The sequence below is a fragment of the Mytilus trossulus genome, chromosome 14 (genome assembly GCF_036588685.1).
Source record: "Mytilus trossulus isolate FHL-02 chromosome 14, PNRI_Mtr1.1.1.hap1, whole genome shotgun sequence".
In the NCBI taxonomy this organism is placed as follows: Eukaryota; Metazoa; Mollusca; class Bivalvia; order Mytilida; family Mytilidae; genus Mytilus; species Mytilus trossulus.
In genome coordinates, this window is record NC_086386.1 from 64450556 (window position 1) to 64473377 (window position 22822).

The 22822-nt window shown below is 31.8% G+C and overlaps 1 protein-coding gene across 1 annotated transcript; it reads right to left on the reverse strand.

Moving 5' to 3' along the window:
• Positions 1–2874: 2874 nt before the first annotated feature.
• Positions 2875–20636, reverse strand: LOC134696324 (agrin-like). Its single transcript, XM_063558046.1, has 10 exons — positions 20436–20636; positions 18693–18833; positions 14991–15332; positions 14434–14469; positions 9291–10286; positions 8139–8279; positions 7404–7730; positions 6592–6669; positions 4841–4943; positions 2875–4269 (listed from the first exon to the last, which is right to left on the reverse strand). The coding sequence occupies exons 1-10, from the start codon at positions 20497–20499 to the stop codon at positions 3849–3851; spliced, it is 2649 nt and encodes an 882-aa protein (XP_063414116.1). The 5' UTR covers positions 20500–20636; the 3' UTR covers positions 2875–3848.
• Between the last annotated feature and the right edge of the window lie 2186 nt (positions 20637–22822).

The following is a 22822-nucleotide window of genomic DNA, read 5'->3' on the forward strand; positions in this document are numbered from 1 at the left end:
GACTTCTTATTTTGGAACATATTACAATAAAGAATACTAGTCTGCACTCATTTCTTACCAAAAAAAAATGAAACATTACATCCCTACCCCATCTGGCAGATTTTCACTTTTTTTTCATCTTACCATTTTTACTTAAGAAGTGAACAAAACCCAAATATATGATGTTTCAAATCAACACAGAAGTCAAACATGATGATTCAGGAGGAATTAGTGGATTGCCAACTCTGTTTATGGTTAATCTGACTGAAAGAAACAGTTTTAGCACCAAATCATGAAAACTGGTATTAAAGTCCATTCCACATTTTACAGCATGCCTTATATTACTTCAAACATTTTCAGATTATGAGAATAATACAAAAAGAGTCTTTAGATTGCAGTTAACTATTATTCCAAAATCTGTTTGACAATACATGTACTAGAACACATCTCTAAGTTGACTGTTTGTCTATTTCTCATGTATGCATTAAGTTAAATTATGTCCCCTTACATAATCAATTTGCCTTCATTGTGCTTTTCACTGTCAGAAAATCTTAACAACTAATGGTATTTGCATGGAAAATGAATAAACCATTTAATCTTGCTGATATAACATCATAAATACATTCTTTGTCAAAAATAAGGTATATTCAATGTAAAGAAACCCCTATTTCTATCTCTATTTCAGACTAGTATGAGAGCTTAATGAATAGGTAAGGACCCCTTAACCTCTTACTAGTTCCCCTAAAGCTCCAACTGGTGTCATGTTACATCAGGACTACAAATTAAACCTCAAGAAAACTAGTATAGCTGTACTTGTGTTGAAAAAAATAAGAAATTATGCAATTTATTTATTTCGGTGAAAATAATAGGATGTACATGCAATCGAAGAATGTCGCGTCTCAAATTCCAGTGGTTGCACATGTGTCAGACACTGCGAGAAGTCAAAGCGAGCATTTATAATTAAAAATGTAGTGCAAGTTACATAAAAATAATGATTTTCTACTTTCTAGGTAAATTTTTACATTATTACCTACAGATCAGGCAAAATTTGCTGAATCAGCAATTTTTACTCTCAGGGGTGGAATTTAAGGCTTGTTTTTATCATAGTTGCCCTTAATCAACTTTGTATTGATAAACTTACAAATTGCATAGGTAAAAAAAGTTCCTTTATTGATTTAGTGTAAAAATATATATCCCCCTTAAGGTGGCACGGTAGTATTTCCTGGCCATAAGGGATAATGATAGCCTTTTTAGAATTTTCACCACTTTCTAACACTGCAAAAAATTCTACATTCACAGTTAACTGAAGTACTTTCATTTTACCATTCAGAAATGAATTTGGATATGTACCATGACCGTTTACTTTTTTTGCTATTTTTAAAATCCTAAGGCCACTAGTACTTTTAGGTCTTTTATGGTGCAGTGAATGCAAAATTTTAAAAAATTCTCAAAAATTCATTTTCATCTGTATATAAAATTATTTCATAATTTTCTACACCTGATTCATCACTCAGTTTGGGAAAGTATGTTCAGTTGATACTGTATTTTTTGTCCAATCACACTGTTTAGATACATTTACCTAAGTAGGGTACACAAAAGAGCAACCTAAATTCTGGAAAGCAAATACTACCGTGCCACCTATATATGCAATGGCTAATAGATCACATACTCTTTATATCAATGCGGCATTGGTTTTTTCAATATATATTTGATAATAAGTTAATTGAAATATGACACACATCGATGTTAGTCCTGATGAAGGAAATATTCAAAGATCTTACTGTGATCTTACAGAAAATTTAACTTAAAGAAACAAGAGAAAGGTGTTATATAACAATTGAAATTGAGAATTTTTTATAAAGCAATATATATTTACTTCAAACTTTCATATCTTTTTTTATAAAAATATATAACTTTCAAACCAACTCTTTGTATCTATTGAAGAGTTTTTTGCTTCTTTGAAATGTTTTATAAATATGATGTACACACAAATCAGACATTCATTAAATTTCTCTCTCAAAACTGCAATATTTAAAAGAAATATATATAAAATCTACATTTAAACTTATGCAAATTGATATCTGTTATCGGAATCGCTTCCATCACTTTAAAGGACCTCAAACGAACTTATTCATGTCTGTCCTTGTACTGACGACTTGTTTTTCATCATCCCGTTTTATTTAGGTGGTTTTTTTGTTTTTAATTAGAAATAAAGAGTAAAATGAAATGTTTACATTGAGAGAGAAGGATAGCAATCAACTGTTCCAATTCATTGACTTTGTTTAGACCACAAAATCGTACCTTACAAAATTAACGTCTGATTAGAATATAACTTTTGGAGAACGATATATCTATTGCAGTTAAGATATCATACTTAAAGACAACTTTTTATTCCTAAACAAACATTTCCTCTAACAATAACTTTTGAATACAGAATGCACAAATGGTTGCTCCGTTAAAAAGTGTTCACCAAAAGGAGCCACTGTATGTGAAAATAATTTGATGTTGGGGTCTTCCTTGACTTTACATTTATTTTCCCAAATTTACAAACATGCTAGTAGTAACTTTAGAAAAATAGGATGCTATTCAACCAAGACTTCCAAATGGTGAAGTTGAAATCAATTCTTCTATAACTTTACAGACGCCATCACTAGTTGTTGAACCGTTGATATGGTCCTAATGTCGTAACTACAATTCTGTCTCCTTCGCGATTGATTTCTTGTTCAGCACATGTAAAATCATTGTACTATGTTTGCTTCTAATAATATTTAAAGATATATTCTATATTTATTTAATCAAATTGTGGTGGAAAGACAAATCTTTGGAAATATATAAAATATATTATAGTTTATTAATGAAAATATCACATTAGTATTTAATAATGTCTGTCTGGAGTTTACATAATTAGAATATGTTATGTAGTCTTTATCTTAAAGGACTACCACTATTTCCATAAACAGACTAATACAAAATGTTAAGTTGCTTCACTATGAATTCAAACATATACAAGATCAAACAATAATGAAAACAATGATTCTCTATAAATACGAACATTAGTAGATAGCTGGTTGTGGAGAATAGACGTATCCCAATATAAAAATGGTGTAACACCTAAAGATACACGTTTTGAATGTCCGCTGTGAAAAGCATTTAAGTGACTAGTGCAGTTCCCATAAAAGTATTCCTTGGGCTGTTTGTGCGAAACCATGGTTAGGGTGCCATTCTTACCCAAATTCTAAGTTAATATAAAAAAGGAGATGTGGTATGATTGCCAATGAGACAACTATCCACATAAGACCAAAATGACACAGACATGAACAACTATAGGTCACTGTACGGCCTTCAACAATGAGCAAAGCCCATACCGCATAGTCAGCTATAAAAGGCCCCGATAAGACAAGTTAATTCTTATTTAGCAATTTTGTTATTCCCATATCAAAATGGTGCAATACCTAAATATATACGTTTTGAAAGTCCGATTAGAAAAGCATTTAATCGACTAGGGAAAGAACCGTCCAGTACCCTAAAAATACTAATCATTGGGTTGATTTCGCGAAATTTATAATTAGAACGCCATTCTTATCATAATTTGGAGCTAACATTTATCGTAATTTAGCAATTTTGCTATTTCAATGTTAAAGGAAAGAAAAAATGTCATGCCAGTGTGACTATCGCGACTAAAGCGACAATAAGCCACACGAAAACTCCTAATACTACTAAAGGATGTGTGCACTTTTAAAACGTTGCAGTTTTCTGTTCCATTCATATCCATCATGTTCTAACAACTGTTCAAATAAGAACCTGGAACCTTTGTACGAGAATTCCCTCTCCTTTAGATATGACAACCATGTTTTTACCAACAGAAAGAGTTACACTTCGACATTTTCAGGTTCTAAGATGATATGATTTGCCTGATAAGATTTTGCAAGTGAAGATTGTGAACCACCTATACTTTGTTTATCAGTTTCTCCTTCAACTGAAGTTATGTCGCCTTCCACAGTAGATGAGGTAGACAACGTCCTTTGTCTATCATTTGGACGATTATAACCTTCAGTATCTGATTCGTCAGGTAACGTTATACTTCGACTGCTTCTCAAAGTTCGGTCACCTTTCAGAACTTCGTTGTCGTCTGATGTGAATGCAGAATTCGCATATGTTAACTGGTCCGTGTCCCAGTCTTTGATATAAGGCATAAATGGGCGTGGTATTCTAAAGGAATATTTCCCACTTGATTGTCTATCAAATGAAACGACAGAATTTTTGTCACTTGTCATGTCTCGTACCATTACTCTGAAAATAAGAAAGATCGTATACATGTTAAGAACCTAAACGCTGCTTATGACAGTCTTCACTATCATTCAACTTTTAATCAGACTTCAAACTCTCTTTTAACCAAGTAGATAATACTCGACTTTAACGCCAACCTAAAGAAAAGTTGTCTTATTAAACTGATTTCAAAATACTGTGTAAGGTTAAGTAACGATAAAAGCAATTCAATTCAATTCAAAGCTTTATTTATAGTCGGCATGTCACATAACAAATAAACATAAGCTCTGAAGCATGCATGATAAACGCTATTTAAAAAATATAGATATCTATTCAAAAGAATTATCGTTGAAAGTGTGTGTATGAGTGCAGTTCATCGGTGTTCTTCAAACAGCGGTATATTACTGTTGCCTCAATATAAGTTCAGTGACGATGTTAACCTAAATGAAAATATGTTACCGTTTACAGCCATTAAGATGAATTTGTATCCTCTTGAATCTCATTTTTTAGTTTTAACGATGAGAGACTTGTAAGAACACTTCGAAGACTTATAAAACAATTAACTTTTTCTAATTATTGTGTTTCAAATACTAACTTTCTCTGATATCTGCAGTAACAAATGCCACCGATTATAGAACAAATAGCCACTACTATACCAGCTATACAACCAAATATTATACCCTGCATTTTCCGGATCCCTGCAATAAGACAATTAGTTGAAACGAAGAGCACACATATTTCTTGTATATCACATCCGCTGTAAGATATTTATGATCCTGTTTATGAACTTATAATTTTGACATGTGTTATTATTGCGATTGTAACATGGTACCCCTATTTTGAAAATTCCACCTACTGGGGCCCTTTGTAGATTGGTGTTCGGTGTGAGCCAAGGTCGTACATTTACCTGTAATGGTTAACTTTTATAAATTGTTATTTGGGTGGAGAGTTGTCTCATTGTCACTCACACCACATCTTCCTATATCTGTTTTGTTCACGCATCGTTGTAAATATAATGAAATGTGATGCGACTGTCATACAAGTGACAGGTTTAGCGCTCTAAAACCAGGATTTAAATCCACCATTTCTACATTTTAATATGCCTGTACCAAGTCAGGAATGTGACAATTGTTGTTCATTCGTTTGATGTGTTTTATCATTCAATTTTGTCATTTGATTAGGGACTTTCCATTTTGAATTTTCCACGGAGTGCAGTATTTTTGTGATTTTACTTTTTTCAGTGTATCAATAGGACTATTGTGATTTTTCTGTTTCATCATTACAGGTGTGTGCTAACTCAAAAGCTGCTCAATCAATGTCATTCAGAAGAACGACTGATATCGACACTACGCTGGATTTATGATCGCAAGCACGGATTGTTTGGTGAATAGTGTGTGTCTGTATGTCAACATATGTATACAAAAATGCAATGTTTTCAAACTTGTTGAACTTATGATACAAATATAGGCGTCTGGCTGTAGAATTTGCCGATTCTGTTGTATCTCTTATAATCCCTCTGATAACTTATATTTCATTAGCCAGTCCGAATTACTCTTGTCGGCTTTCCTAGGGTAAATAAGTTTTAATTTTAACACACACTGTTTCTTGAGGTTTGGTGTTATGGAATTAGCAATAAAATTCAGCTAGCTTTAACAGTAAGACATTATTATTATTTATTGTTAAAGCACGCTAAACAGCAATTTAAAAAAAAAACTGTTTTGTTTTGATCTCAGCGTTACTGGTGAGTCTTGTGCATACGTAACGCACGTACGGTGTATTAAATTATATACCTGCTACCTTTGATAACTATTAGCATGTCAAATTCTCCTATTGTAATTTTTATTTTGATTTTTTTTATCCTGAATGTTCTTGCATTTATCTGAACTGTAGTCCTGTCATGTGATTTTGTCATTTTAATGTTATATGTAACATTCCCATAAAAGCGCGAGGTTTGGCTAGCCGCAAAACCATGTTCAACCCACCTTAAAAAAAATCTTAAGATGTCCTGTATCAAGTCAGGAAAATGGCAATTGTTATATTATAGTTCGTTGCTGTGTGTGTTACATTTAAGTGTTGTGTTTCTGTTGTGTCGTAGTTCTCCTTTTATACTTGATGTGTTTTCCTCAGTTTTAGTTTGTAACCAGGATTAATTTTTTTTCTCAATCGATTTATGAATTTCGAACAGCGGTATAATACTGTTGCCTTTATTCATAAAACTCAGGATAGTATGGCGTACAGATTCGAGATACTGTAACGGGTAGTAGAAATATCTACAGTGTGCAAACTTAAATATACAGGAAGTGGATAGCTATTTTATAGATCTCAGTTTAAAAAAATAATGATTACTTTTGATCGCTGTACGGTAAATTGGATCTGAAATATCGTCTTCAGCACCACCTCTACAAGCTCTTGGCTCTCGATGACCTATAATGTCAAACATATCACTAATACTGGTCAATTAAATTCAGCTAGCTTTAACAGTAAGACATCATTATTACAATGCATTATACTATTTCATTCTTTTCTTTCAATGCGCCTTTTTGTCGCAGCCTTATGTAAGCAGAAAATGAGCTATCAATCAAACTTGATTATTTGAACTTTTTATAATTTTTCTTAAAGTAGTATATACTTCATGCAGCTGTCATTAAAGTCGATTGGCTATTAACCTATAAGACTTCAAAAATAAACTATGAAAAAGTCGAATTTTGTATTAACTTCTTTATATTCAGTGTAAATGTATCTATGTATCTAATCTGAATTTGTTTAAAAGTTTTATAATAAAAAAAACACGAACTGTCCATTACGTATTATTGTGTTAAATCTGTATTATAAATCTATAAATATTAAGCCAGGAAGTGAATGAATTGATCTTGACCTGAACAGGTCTGACTTATTCACTATTCTTTATACAATATTATTTGAAATTCAATTAGTTAGTTCATTTTCTTTTATGTTTTTATTCAGATAATTTAACTGTTTGTGATAATAGAATGGTTGTCACTATATTAAAACTGTTAGAAACGTTACCCAATTTTACCACATTTACAAGAAAATCAAAACGGTTTGGAAAGGGAAAGTGGGAAGACACTTTGGTGTCTCGAAAGTGTAACAATGGAAATCGTGAAATCAAAAAGATGACATATTAGAGTCCAACTTACCAAATTGTAAAGAGTCATTTCGGCATTGATGATATGTGTCTGAAGGTACTTGATTATCTTCGTCGGTTGCACTTCGTAAGCCTTTCTTACACTGGCACTTGCCTTTTACACATTCCTGTTCCAGGGAATGGAAGCATTCGGCAAAGAAAGATGAACAACTATTTCCAAGTAAAGGAAATTTGACAAACCATGAAGTTTTATGAGTGCACCACAAAGCATTACTACTGGTAACATAATCGTCCTTACATCGACATGTACCAGCTCTACATACAGTAAATGGACCCATGCAAGATACATCTTCTTCACAACCATTACCTAACTGTCCCACTGTAAGAAACAAAGGATTTGTTTTAAAGTGTTTCAAATGGCAAGTGAGGTGAAGCCATGAGGCCTAGATATTTTCTAAAAACTCTGTTCTAAAACATATTAAAATTTGGTGTCATAAGATATCGATTTTTTTTCAAATTAAGGAATGTATCTCCCTCTTGCATACCTGTTGCATGTTTTGGTTTAAATTTTGGTGTTTTATTTAGTTTATCAACACATTTTACATTTTGAAATATTTTGGCCTCTATTATCACTGAGAGGAAATTGTCGAAATGTGCAACTGGTGCAATTAAAATTGTTACCGTTAATGTTATCATAACTTTAAAATATATATTCAAAAGAATGCATTGATATTTAAATATTATTTCTTAATCTTTCTTGCAAACTACAACCTTTTAGAATACTTACATTTCAGATATCGGGATTTGTTCAAATTAGGTACAAAACCCCTCTCACATCGACATCTACTTTCGCCACATAGATCTTCCTCGCAGATACCACCTTTAATACATATGTGAGTAACACTGTTGCACTGTTTACCATCAGATACTGAAAAAATAACGGTAATATCGTTGGTGTCAAAGATTTAATTTAGTAAAGGCGAGATTTCTATGTCCATCAAACTCGTTATGATATCCATTTATAAGAATAAAATATGTTGCTTAGTAAAAGTCACACCGTTGTAGCCCATATAATTCGAAAATAAGAAATAAAGTGTTATTAATTGTTCACAAGACGTTTTTTACTTGATATATCAATCATCACCGTTTCTTATTTTTGTGCTACATATTTACTTTAAATAAGGGCTTCACAGTTTTTATTTATAAAGAAGATTGCAATCATTTAAATCATTTTACTCATTTAAAGATCGTATAATTAGGATCTAAATTTGAGAAACATTCTTGCCCTAAAATGGTTTGTGTTTTAAGATGTTCATATGGTTGAAATGTCTTTTGTAGTAAGACTTTGGGTTATACCGGCAACATCATTGTTTCCACATGGTGTTGTAGGATAGATTTATGAGTTTGAATTTCCATTTGTTATTATCAGCCTGTTTTTCAAATCTATTTGTTTCAAAAACTTAAGATAAAATTAAACATTTGAGCTTACATATGTCACTGTGGTATGTTCACCATTGCCGTAACGTATCTAAAGCTCTAAAGCTTGTGACAAATCGTTGAGAATATAAAAAAAATGTTTAACAATATTCAACATATTTACAACAACCAGTTCATTAAGAGTCCTCAATTCTGTTGTCCGTTTTATTTTAAAATGAAAATTTAAGTTTTCCCCAGTTCAAAATTGTAAAGCTTTTGTAATTCTATGCCTTAACGATGTTTTCAATATGATAACAGATTGTATTGCATAAAAATAGCGGGTTCATATAGAATAGAGGGCATATCTTGCTTTGTTCTACCCAAATAATAAGTTTAGGTTTAACGATTTATATGATTGTATAAAATCGTCCAAAAAATACTACTCGATACGCTCGGCGGATTAAAATTCTTATTCTACAATTACGCCGTCCATAAGATGCACAAAAATGTTGATATGCTTTACCTTTTGTTAAAGAAAGTGTTGTTTTTGTATCAGTGTTATCAACTGTAGGTAAATTGTTTGTTGTTGTCTCATTGTTTTCTGTTGTAGGGAAATTTGGTGTTGTTGTCTCAGTAGTTTTCCCTGTAGGTAAATTTTGAATTGTTGTTTCTCGAGCACTTGTCACGGTCTGCATAGAAGATGTCATCGTAACAGAAAATGTTGATTCAGGGAAAATATATGGTCCATCAGTCGTTGACTGAGAAGCTGTAGTTTGGAATCTTGTAGCTCCGACAGACTTTAATGATGGTGTGTTGGAGTTTATATCCAATACGGAAGACGAAGCTGAGAGTGAATGAAGCGGTACTAAGTTGTAAGAAGTCGTTATTAGGTCTAGATATATTGTATGACGACTCGGTTTTGAAATCATCGACGATGATAACAAATTAAGGGAAATTCCTGTGTTAAGAATCGAAACTTGAATCGACGGATGTATTGTCGTTATAGGGTTTGACATTAAAGGTGTTTCGGTTAATTTGTAAGTATGGTGACCTGACGATGTTTTCTCAATATCCACTGTTTGTGAAATCTGTAAAGATTTACTGGTGAATATTTCCACCTCACTTGACTTGGAATAAGATGAAGTTATGAGTTCCTTGCTACTCATACTTTTCGTAAACGAATTTATTACTGGTGTACTACTGAAATGATCAGAGTTTGTATGAATAGATTGTTTCAACAAGCTTGATGTAGGTTGTATAGACGACGAGTGTTTTAATGAGCCTGGCGATTGTTGTATTGACGATGACGATTCTGCATGATACTTTGCAGGAGATGACGTTCTTCCAACAGTCTCTTTGGTAATTGGTAAAATAGTTGAGATGCTCCCTGTGATGTAAGATGACACTGTCCCTGAGGTTGTTGTGACGTAGTGTTGTGTACTTGTCGTCTGAGTACTTGTATTCTGTGATGTCGGTGTTGAGGTAGTGGTATGCGGTGAGAATGTCGATGCTGGAATTCCTAAAATAAACTTTTATCTTTATTTCAAATATCTTATAAAATGTTTAGAAATGATGTAATCGAGTGACCAACAACAAGCCTTTTTGTCATTTTACAAGATATTTTTAATATTACTTAATCCTATATTGGATAATATGTACAAGGTACAGAAGTTGAATGAAAAATAAAACCTTACTACGGAATTGTAGTTAATAATAAAAATGGGTTTCCAATAGAAATGTAAACAAGAGAAGCAGAAATGACTAAACTGTGGAATACGTGTATGAGTGGCCGTTCATGTCATTTGCGCGATTATATACGCGTATATAATTTTCAACGCGTATATATACGCGTATATTGTGGTTTTCAACGCGTATATTGTGGTTTTCAACGCGTATATTGTGGTTTTCAACGCGTATATTATCGTTTTATACGCGTATATTGTTAAAATAAACACGTTTATACTTTATTCCAATTTATTTATCATATACGCGTTAATATACGCGTTGAAAACCACAATATACGCGTATATATACGCGTTAAAAATTATATTATGAGTGGCCGTTCATGTCATTTGCGCGATTATATACGCGTATATAATTTTCAACGCGTATATATACGCGTATATTGTGGTTTTCAACGCGTATATTGTGGTTTTCAACGCGTATATTATCGTTTTATACGCGTATATTGTTAAAATAAACACGTTTATACTTTATTCCAATTTATTTATCATATACGCGTTAATATACGCGTTATTTGCATAAATATACGCGTTAATATACGCGTTAATATACGCGTTATTTGTGTTAATATACGCGTATGAAATCATTATATACGCGTTAATAAACATTCGTTTGTCTTATTGTTTTAACCAATGAAAGCTGCGTTCTTAAACTGGTTTGCATGTGACAATTGTATAACGGTCCGTGTAACACTTATCAAATCAAAGCTTTAAAAAGTTTTGAAATTTTAGATTTTTGGAATTTTGATCCAAGTTTTAAAATATCAAAATTTCAAATTGTGTTAAAGTTTTGAAATTTTGAAATTTTAACCAAATTATTAAAATATCAAAATGCTAAATATCGTTTATAAATTTGATAGTTGAGAAACTTGATCAAACTTTTAAAATACTAAACATAACGTGCAATTTTGATAATTTCACTTTTTGAAAGTTTTATTTTTTAAATGTGTCGAAGCGCTAACTTTTTTTAAAGTTTTTCATCGCTATTAATCAACTTATCTGGTTCATATCTAACATTAAAGGCATGGAGAATTTTTCTTTTGTCCTCTGCTGGCACAGAATATTATTATTACATAGTGACAAATAGTGACTATCTAAATATTGGTTTCCCAGAAGATTACTATTTATCGCTGATATAAACTTTGAAAACAATTTTCAACTTTCAAAATGCCAACACCTACAACTGGATAGATGGGTGCTTAATGTAGTACAGCGGCAAATATTACATAAACATGAATGAAACGGTTGGGTGCTAAATGTAGTACAGCGGTAACTATTACATAAATATAAATGCTCGTGAAAATAATGTTTATGGTATACATTTATATATGATATGAAAGGTTTCAACTTTTACAAAACCAGAGCTATACGTTGGATTTAAAAGTTTACTTTATTTGGCCTTTTCAATTTCATTTGACTTTATTTGCCTTTTTAACTTAATTTGGTTCGAGTGTCAATGATAAGTCTTTTGTAGACGAAACGCGCGTCTGGCGCAAAAAGCGGCAAAATTTATAACCTGGTATCAATCTATGATGAGTTGTTGTAGATACCTTGTAACAATATCTTGGCTCCAATTTTGTGATATTGGATCTTAGTACCGTCTTAATTTCAGCGTAAATAAGATTATATTAAAAACCTCCCACGTTGTGGACTAGCACAACCTTAATTAGGACACCGTGCATTCAGTATCATGAAGCGCTTTTCTTGACCAACCTTCTTACGGAACGCTTAAAGCTGAATATTTAGGGCAAACAACTTACAAAGAATAGATAAAAACGTTTAAGATGATCGTTCATTCTGTACATGAAATGACATATTCTTTAGCCAACATGATTGCAGAAAGTAAGAAGTCGTAAAGCAAAACAGAAAAAAAAATGAAATCAAAAGAAGTAATACATCGTGTATTGGGCTTTTTTATTGCTTAAGAGTTTAGTAGAAAATGTATATATACATGCTCAACATAACCATACTATATGAACTACTGCGAGTTGTTCAGTTTTTACTGTTACTCCTGTTTCTCCAAAAATATGGGTGCTAGAAAAACCAGCAGGTAAAATGGTCAATATCAGAGCCGTACGTCTGGTATCTTCTTTGAAGAAATATTAATTTTGTCATTATTTTTTCACCGCTTACAACTGTCCGTTTTATTTCATACATAAACTTTTAAGTATCAGTATGTTTTTAATTCATATTGTTTCTTATCGTTCCGCTTTTATTTCCTTTCGCTTTTTACAGGTATCCCTCTTATTGCCCCTTTTCTATTTTGATATTTTAAGCAAACATTTGAAAAATCAAACTTTCAAAAAGTGAAATAATTAAAATTGCGCGTTAGATTTAGTATTTTAGAAGTTTGATCAAATTTCTAAACTATCAAATTTATAAACGATATTAAGAATTTTGATATTTTAATAATTTGGTTAAAATTTCAAAATTTCAAAACTTTAACACAATTTGAAATTTTGATATTTTAAAACTTGGATCAAAATTCCAAAAATCTAAAATTTCAAAACTTTTTAAAACTTTGATTTGATAAGTGTTACACGGACCGTTATACAATTGTCACATGCAAACCAGTTTAAGAACGCAGCTTTCATTGGTTAAAACAATAAGACAAACGAATGTTTATTAACGCGTATATAATGATTTCATACGCGTATATTAACACAAATAACGCGTATATTAACGCGTATATTAACGCGTATATTTATGCAAATAACGCGTATATTAACGCGTATATGATAAATAAATTGGAATAAAGTATAAACGTGTTTATTTTAACAATATACGCGTATAAAACGATAATATACGCGTTGAAAACCACAATATACGCGTTGAAAACCACAATATACGCGTTGAAAACCACAATATACGCGTATATATACGCGTTGAAAATTATATACGCGTATATAATCGCGCAAATGACATGAACGGCCACTCATAATATAATTTTTAACGCGTATATATACGCGTATATTGTGGTTTTCAACGCGTATATTAACGCGTATATGATAAATAAATTGGAATAAAGTATAAACGTGTTTATTTTAACAATATACGCGTATAAAACGATAATATACGCGTTGAAAACCACAATATACGCGTTGAAAACCACAATATACGCGTTGAAAACCACAATATACGCGTATATATACGCGTTGAAAATTATATACGCGTATATAATCGCGCAAATGACATGAACGGCCACTCATACCTTTATATAATGTCTTAACAATGATATATAAAACACGTTATCGTTTGTTTTTTTAAGATTTTTAGTATCGTAGATTCTTTATCGAAGTGTAACAACAATGATTATCATCTTTTTGAGTGCATTGTCCAAACAAATTAGCATGAAATTTTAGTGTACACAATGCTTCTTCTTTCTCTTTTTTTTTGTAATGCCTGCCTTTAATGCCACTTCAAGAAAATGTTAAATAGCTTAACATACGACGGGTGCCAGATGTAGAGCAGGATCTGCTTTCCCTTCCGGAGCACCTGAAATCACCCCTCGTTTTTGGTGGGGTTCGTGTAGTTTATTCTTTAGTTTTCTATGTTGTGTTTTATTTACTATTGTTTGTCTGTTTGTCTGTTTCATTTTTAGCCATGGCGTTGTCAGTTTATTTTCTATTTATGAGTTTGACTGTCCCTCTGGTATCTTTCGTCCCTCTTTTTTAACACTGTTATAAAAAGTTAAAAAATCAAAATAACAAGATTAAAATGTTATTATTGCAAGTTGCTAGGTGGACATCGTAGTTCGATTCAAAATATTCTGTTTGGATGTATCAAACGTTAACAAATCAATGATCGAGCCAAAAGTATATTAAATTGAATGACGCTAGAACCGTCCATTTGGAGGATAACTTGAGCATTATACAAACTTAAATGAATCACTATATACTTCTTCGTTTACACAGCCAAACATACCTTTCTGGAAACATAGATTACTTGAAACTGGTTTGTCTGGAAAATAATAAATGATTAAATAATGCATCGTCTGGGTAATGAGTTGATAGATTGAAAGTATTGAAAATCTTTTGACGTTTTTCGACATTCAGATTTGTGCTACAACTTCCATAATGCTTAATCGCATGCTGTCTTAATTATTAAGACAATAACATTATTTTTGCTTCAACATCTCTAAAAGAAATACAGGATATATATGTTTTCGGGTCAAAATCTTTTGAATCATTTTTTTAAGGAGGGATAGTTAACTCTCAATGTTCTTTTTACACCAGAAACCTACGTTGTTTCTAGATCAACGTATGGTCTTGAACATCATTTGTTTTCACATATTTTGATTTAAGCGTTTCCTATAAAGGTAAACTTCAGAAAAAGGTTTCAGATGCATAACATCTACTTTACATATTCATTTTTCATGTAGAATAATGACAAAACGGCAAACGACACTACACTTCATTTGTGTATATCTGGGTTTGAAACTATTACGGCATAACTGAAAGCAAACAATAATTTTGACATACCGATGCTGAATTCTGCAGGTACACATTGTAATAGATGGAATGGATAAGAGTTGATTTCTGGTAGATTTGCAGGACGATATCCATCTATGCATTCACAAACCCCTCGTCTGCATTCTGTAGTCTGAAAACCGTCCGCGCAGAAGCTGTTGCCATTACCACAACGCTGGCCTAGTAACAGTGGCTTTGTCTGGAAAATTGGTTTCTGTTTACAGTATGTAATGTTTATTCTGGAAACGACCTCTGAGTAACCTTGGTTACAAACACAGTGTCCAGTGTCGTTACAACGACTATACAGCCCTCGACATCGGGAACTTCTATCACATCTGTCTCCAATCTCAGTGACTAAAAGTAAACAAAAGTGTTATTCAGAAAGCAGAATAGTATCATTATTGTTATCATAGAAATAGAAAGGGGATGACAATTGAATATTGACATATATACAGACACCAAAGGTTATGTTAAAGTATAAACGCATTAGAGGGTGCCTTTTTTATTCCCTTGAAACTGAAAAATCAATTTAGAATCAAGAGAGATAGTTATTTGAATGAATTTCATCAGGATCTAAATAAAATGGTTCTGATATAAAAAAAAAAAAAATAAACCCTTAGGAACTAAGGACAAGTATTTATTTGGTCGATTTTTGTATTTATATACTAGTAGATACATAAGGAGATGTGGTATGAGTGTCAATGAGACAACTCTCCATCCAGGTCACAATTCATAAAAGTAAACCATTATAGGTCAAAGTACAGTCTTCAACACGGGCCTTTGTTCACACCAAATAGCAAGCTATAAAGGGAATCCAAAAAATTACTAGTGTTAATATCATTTGAATAGCAAAACCAACGGTCAATCTATAAAAAAAAAATAAGAAACGATTAACACTTATATACCAAAACAACGACCACTGTGATGACTGTATGTAGATTTTTGAAGTTGTATTTGTATATTTGTCAAAGGCTTATTAAAGTTTAAAAACAATAAAGAATTTAAGCTTAAGTTGATTTTTTAATAATGCCACTTTTTATAGAATCTTTGAAATAATTTGTTTTTGATAAGGCTGTGATACAGTTGTGGTTTGCTTTTATATATTTAGTTCTATAGGAGAGGATATTTTGACAAAAACACTGGTCAAACATTGGATAAAACAGATCCTGTTATTTGTGCTGTTTCGGTATTATACAAATACATGTAAAATTCGTAGGTATGTTGTGAAATAGAGGATAACAAGATATATACCGCTACGAGAAATCTTCGTTCAATATATCTGTTGTTTTGTTTAAAGGAAACATTAGATTTACATTTTCGAAACATTATAAAAGATGTCTTTAGGTGATTCGGAAACAGTTTAATCCTGGTGTTACAGTTGAAACGTTGTGTGTTTTGGTGCAATAAGTAGTAAACGTTTTGCCTAGTTTGTCAATAACGGGATTTGAGATTGTGTTCTTATTTACATTCCGGGTGTTTGAATTCAGAGAATCTTCCGTTCATTAGGTTGCATCGCAGTCTCGAGATAACAGATGTACACAAACTTTCAAGGTGAAATTAATCCGCTAATCTATGTCCATCCGGGGCTGTTTAAATGTGGAGTAATTGATTGTTTGTAAATATAAGAGACAAATTCAATGGTGATTAAAGGTGATTAAAAAGTTACTATTTATTGATAAGTCCTGTCAAAGTGACAGTTTTATGTGAACTAATGTAAGGGTATCTTTCTCATATCTCAAATATTTAAAACAGGAAAGAACATCCGACGTAGCAGATTTGGAATCGGTTTTAGAGTCATTATACAAACTCTTATGTGGGCCCGGTTTGCCATCAGCTCATTGTATTCAGTGCTTTGGTACTCGCAACATGAAATTATAAACAATGTATACTGAATTTCAGTTAAAGAATTGAAAAAAAATAATCTCAGAAAGGCTATTTCAAAGCCCAAGGATCACGGTTTTAAATGCAGACTCCCAGCTTCAATTCATTTATGAAATATAGCGTTGTCGTAGAAGTTTGATGCAGTGCTATAAAAGTTCAATCGTATTCGCCAAACTAATTGGGCATTTGAAATATACTGATAATCTTTAATACAGATGTTACATATATATATCAATACTTATAGTGAGAATACACTCCTACAAAAGTGAAAAATATAAATGAGTTTTTTTTAACATAATGTAAATTTAACAACTTTTTAGAGAATTCACTAAATAAATCATACAACTTAACATTCACGATTTTAATGCGTAAAATTCTTGAATGTTTTGATGTCTGTCCTTTGTTCATGCTCAACATTAATCTGAACTATTCTAAAAAAAGGTTACTTGCAAATGTCATTTGGTATTGGCCCATGTTATTGTATTCGCACAGTCGTTCAACGTCAAGTTATCTCACTACCCAGGACTTTAATATTGCACATCATTTATCAATATTGAATGATGTACTCTTTGAACTCGCATTTTAAGATGATTACATTATTCTGCATTAAAGTTGAAATAATTACTGTAGTATAACTCGATCAATTTTGGAAAAATGTAGTAAAACTGGAGTAAGTTTGGAAATGTGTAGTAAGCTTCAACTGTGAGGACAGAGTCTATAAAATCTCTATAACAGGGTTGTTGCAAAGCCAACATGCCTGAGCATGTCAAATTGGTGTTTTATAGTTTTCAATATTTGTGTGATCAAGTTTATTATTATTTGCCTCTATTTTCAATCTTTCTAAAACCAAAATGTCCGGAAAAGGCGAGACATATCTCTGTATTAACAGTTTTCAACCCTAATAGCACAGTTGCTTGCGTTATTGGTAGAGAGTTTAGCTCCAAAAATAGTTACCCACCGTACCAAGTATGACATATGGCAGTTGTTTTCACATGTTCCGTTGGATGAAAGCGCATGATTTCGTCAGCTTTTATGGAATCCCCCTTATTGAATTTCATTTTAAGTTCTGTATATTTCTTATACTTTTTTCGATACAATTAATTAGTCACGCAATAATGTTTTGACGTATTAAATGACAAAGCTAACAAAGTTCCTGATTCGTTAAGAAGTCAGGTTTTGTTTAAGTTTCATTAAACAAGATTTATATCCTTTGCTTAAAAATTTACCTAAGAATTTGAGTTATTTTCAACATTCAACAAAGGAAAGTAAGCATGTAAATAGTTTAATTACTGACATATGTTGTTTCATCAATTGATGTGTGTTTTTCTCCTTGTTGCACGTCTTACACTTCCTTGTTCCTTATTCCTTGTTATCTGTTATAGGTCTTTTAAAAAAAAACAGCTGATTTTTAAAAATACGTTCGAAGAACTTTTCTGAGTTATTGATGAAACTTTTGTACTTAAAATTATGAAAATGAAATCAGTTATTAAACTTTCTGATTATTACATCTTTATCCATACATGAAAAAGCAAACTTGCAGTCATTTATTATTTAGGGATCTGTTAATTGTAATGAGGTTGATGCCCTACTTAGTTGCTAACGTATTTCCCCTACTTAGTTGCTAACGTATTTCCATTGTCTAATTCTTTTTTTGAAAATCCGATTTCAAGCTTAAATGACAGGTCAAGAAGGAAACTAGGTATATCGGCTTCATTTACATAAATGATTTACGGTTACTATTTTCATTGATGCCATGTTCTCATTCACGTTCTAATATTGATATGCACGTACTGTCCACTGGACGTTAATAACAAATCCATCATTGATACTTACTTTTGACACATCTGGGAGTATCACTCTCAGAAGGCATATAAGTGTTTTGACATATACACACTCTGCCATCACATCCACGTTCTTTACAACTAGATTGAGATGGGCAGTCCTCATTACTGGAACAACTCTCTAACAATTTTACTACAATATTATAACGCATGGAATAAAGTAATGGGTAATATCTTCAATATCTTGTATTTGTTAAAATTCTTTTTCTAGTAGTCAGTTGATTTCTATACAAATTGACTTTAATGGACTATGATTGTCCTGAACATGAATGAAATATTTGCCACTGGACGTTATGCAAACATCAACCAATCAATCGTGTACTTAGTATAGCCCTTGGTATATGGTTCAAGGTACCTCATCTATGTTGGTTGGCAGTATCAAACAATTTCATGAACTTGTCAGCAATGGTGTTGTGTATATATAAATGAAATGAAGCTATACGTATTATCCATAGCACTGAGCTATGCATTATTTATCAAATGTTGATGAACTTAAAACAACACTAAAGCCAAATCAAACCATAAAAGGACAGTGAATACTGCCAACAGTCATTTTTGCTAGTGTAAGCTTGAATCATTTTGAATTAACCAATACACATTAGGATCCGTTAAAAATCGTCTTTTTATGCTAATTATACAATCCAGGAGATGTGATCCTAATTTGTTAGGAAACTTTCAAATGCAAATTTTGTACAAGATTAAGTTCAAAATGTTTGATACTAGAATTGGAGTCACGTGTTCATGAGCGAGTAAAAAAACCGTGGCACAACAATCAACAGTATACAAAATCATGCTTGAAAACAAAAAGACTATAAGCATAAGCAACACGAAAGATCTATTAAATGACTAGAATACTAGTAATACTCTTCATATTTCCGTGTGCAAGGGAAATAAATCTGCTCCGAGCATACCTTTGTTTTTGCATGTTAAACTTGAAGATGTTTTATCACTTCTCCATCAAAATAATCAAAACTCAGTAGCCCTTGTATTATTGGCATGGTTGAATGATCTGTATATTAGTACTTAATTTTTTCAGTTTTAAGTAATATCATGATAGATGAAGTCATAGATGGCTTTTTTTTTAAAACTGATCATTTTTGATTTTATAACTTAGATCTGTTTGCATTGTTTGCTTCTGACTTTAAAACTACTTGGGGTTAAGTAAACTGAAATATTTTTTTAAGGTCTTTTCGCCAATAAATATTATGAGCAAAATATTTAGTCAAAAGAAATTCACACTAGACGTCGATCTCATACGTAGATGTTCATATTTATCAAATGAATTTTTTTGGTAAGAATTGACTAATATTGAGTTTTGGCCAAAAAGGTTGGCCACTTTAAGCCAAATGTTCCAATTTTCGCATGTTTGTGATGCTAAAGTGACATCGCATCTAAAATTCCCGTACCGTACAGCCAATTTTATTAATATATTGAAGTGTCATTAAAAGCTAACTTGATTTTGAAAGGGTAAAAGTATTTCAAATTGGAATTATTAAGATTGCTTTTGTCAATAATTTTTTTGTATCTCTCTGTATATTTTTATTTTTAAAATTACGTGTTTGTGTTTCATAACAACTTTGTGGGTACTTTTGAAGTAAAAATGAAATTAAAATCAGCTAAGCTGGAAATGCTCATATTGAAAAGTGTATTTGTCGTACTGGTATATATATGCATTTTTGTATTTTTTTCAACTACGTGAATTGCTTTGCTTTATGTTGTTATTCCAATGACATACCTTTGATAGATTGAACAGCTACACACAATAAACAAAGAATAATCAAAAGTTTCATCACATCCATATCAGTATAGCAAATATATAATACAAATAATCCTTTTTCGTATCAACACTATTGTTCCATTGCTAATGTATTCCTTTGACATAAATTATGATAATAAGGCTCCATGATTTAACATGTTAACATATACCGGTATTATAGACAGGAGTTAAGGAGATGTGATAATCTTCTAGTTTACATAATGTGTATTGCCATCTCGTACTTATATCAAAGAATACCTATGTCGTTCAGCATCCAGGTCGCCTAGCAAGCTTCCGTCAAGTACAGTAAAAATGGAATGAAATTTTTACTTTTCGTAGGCTCTACCCAACTTTGTGACCTCAATGTAGTTATAATTGTTTGCTCAAGATGAAATTTAAGGAATGTTAATTTCAAGAATGTTCAAATGAGATTTACATGTGAGAGTTTTGTATGACCAGATTATAGTCGTATTACAGTAAAGACGGAAATTAGTACCTCTAAGCATATTGGCGAAAGTTTCTGGAAACCTACAATACTAAGTACTCTTAACTGTGGCTATAAGACTAATACATGAACATATGCATTTTGTCATCTCTGGGATTTTTTATTTAAGCTTACTGTACAATTTGGTATGCTCAATATGAAGACCGTATGGTGACATATAATTCTTTATACATAACTGTCTCTTCTTATTTTTATGTTACCAAATAAACTGAGACTAGAACTTATTTTGGAAACATATATATATTACTATAAATTCTTATGTAAAACATATATTTAAAAAAAAAAACAGTAAGGCTACGTACCAACACAGATGTAAGTGCATTACTGGAAACATGACTATTAATTGAGGCTACAGAACGTCGAGTAATCCTATTCATAGATTTATTTTAAGTACAATAAGGCTGTAATAGTTTCATCTATTTGAAAAGAAACTCCAAATTTGTCTTTGGATATTTGTTAATCGTATAATTTTTCAATCTTAATTGTGTTATAGAAATGCACTTACTTGTTAACAATTACAAAACTTACGAGAAAATGGACTTTCTTAAGACATACAAAACTCTCAAAATTGAACAAATCTAAGAAAGTTCATCCGTGCAACATGGGAACGATTGATTTAATTATTTTTATTTTTGGTGTGTTAACGTCACTTTTAAAGAAAAACTAGCTCCGAGATATATATATGAAAAAAATATAGTATGATTGGTTTTTTTTTCAATCATTAATGAAAGTGAAATAGTGAAATAATAATTCGCTTTTAGCAGCCAGTATGGTTCAATTTTGTCAAATTAAGCTAAGAAACAATGATGGTGAATTATTCACATGCAAGTGAATAATTCGACCTCATTCAATCCGTATTCATGTTAAATTCAATTTAATCCCATAGCTAGATATGGATAATACATGCATTGCGCGTGTTCGGTCATTTAAAGGAAAAGAATGTCAACATTGAAAATGAAACAAAAATTAATCATTTGATTGACTGATTCTATCCACAAAAAATCATTTTTATACAGATAAATATTATTTTCATCTGTAAAATGAAATTATACAGACCTAAAACAATCCAAATGTACGAGTTAGATTTCTATTTCTATTATGTTTGTGTTTATATCTTTTATATGATCATCGGAGGTGTTCGGATGTCAACTCGATATTTAATTAGATGGCAGCAAGACACACGAAACGAAGCTAATTATTATCATCTACATCTTAATCTACATCTAAGACATGGCAAAGCTATGTCGTCACTCGAAAAGGCCCGGTACTTCGACCTATCACTCATGTATAAATTTAACTTTGACGTCTTCCAACATGACAATAACCTTCTATATAACATTTACAACCAACAGTTCCAAATTGTGCTCAAAATTTATATACAGGTGCAGGTTAAAAACATCTTCTATCTATTGTTTGTGTTGCTTAGTCACTACAGAGGGGCTTGGTGAGTTTTGTCTTGAATTCCTCGCTACTCTCAATCTCTAACAGTTCGTCTGGTAGTTTATTGTGACCGGTGAGATCAAGGTCAAACAGACATAAACATACATGATTAATGAGATCAAGGTCAAACAGACATAAACATACATGATTATTGAGATCAAGGTCAAACAGACATAAACATACATGACCAATAAGATCAAGGTCATATGAACCCAAAACATATATAACCGATAAGATCAAGGTCATCTAGACATTAACATACATGACCGATGAGATCAATGTCTAACAGACATAAACATACATGACCGATGAGATCAATGTCTAACAGACGTAAACATACTATACATGATTAATGAGATCAAGGTCCTATGAACATATATGACCAATGAGATCAAGGTCATACAGACATAAACATACATGA

Coding starts and splice junctions, on each gene's coding strand:
- LOC134696324 (XM_063558046.1), bottom strand. CDS start 20,499: ATGGATGTGATGAAACTTTTGATTATTCTTTGTTTATTGTGTGTAGCT. Junction 10,287..14,433: donor TAATCTATGTTTCCAGAAAG/GTATGTTTGGCT, acceptor AGTTTATTTTAG/GAATTCCAGCATCGACATTC. Junction 4,944..6,591: donor TTACCGTACAGCGATCAAAA/GTAATCATTATT, acceptor GTCTTATTGCAG/GGATCCGGAAAATGCAGGGT.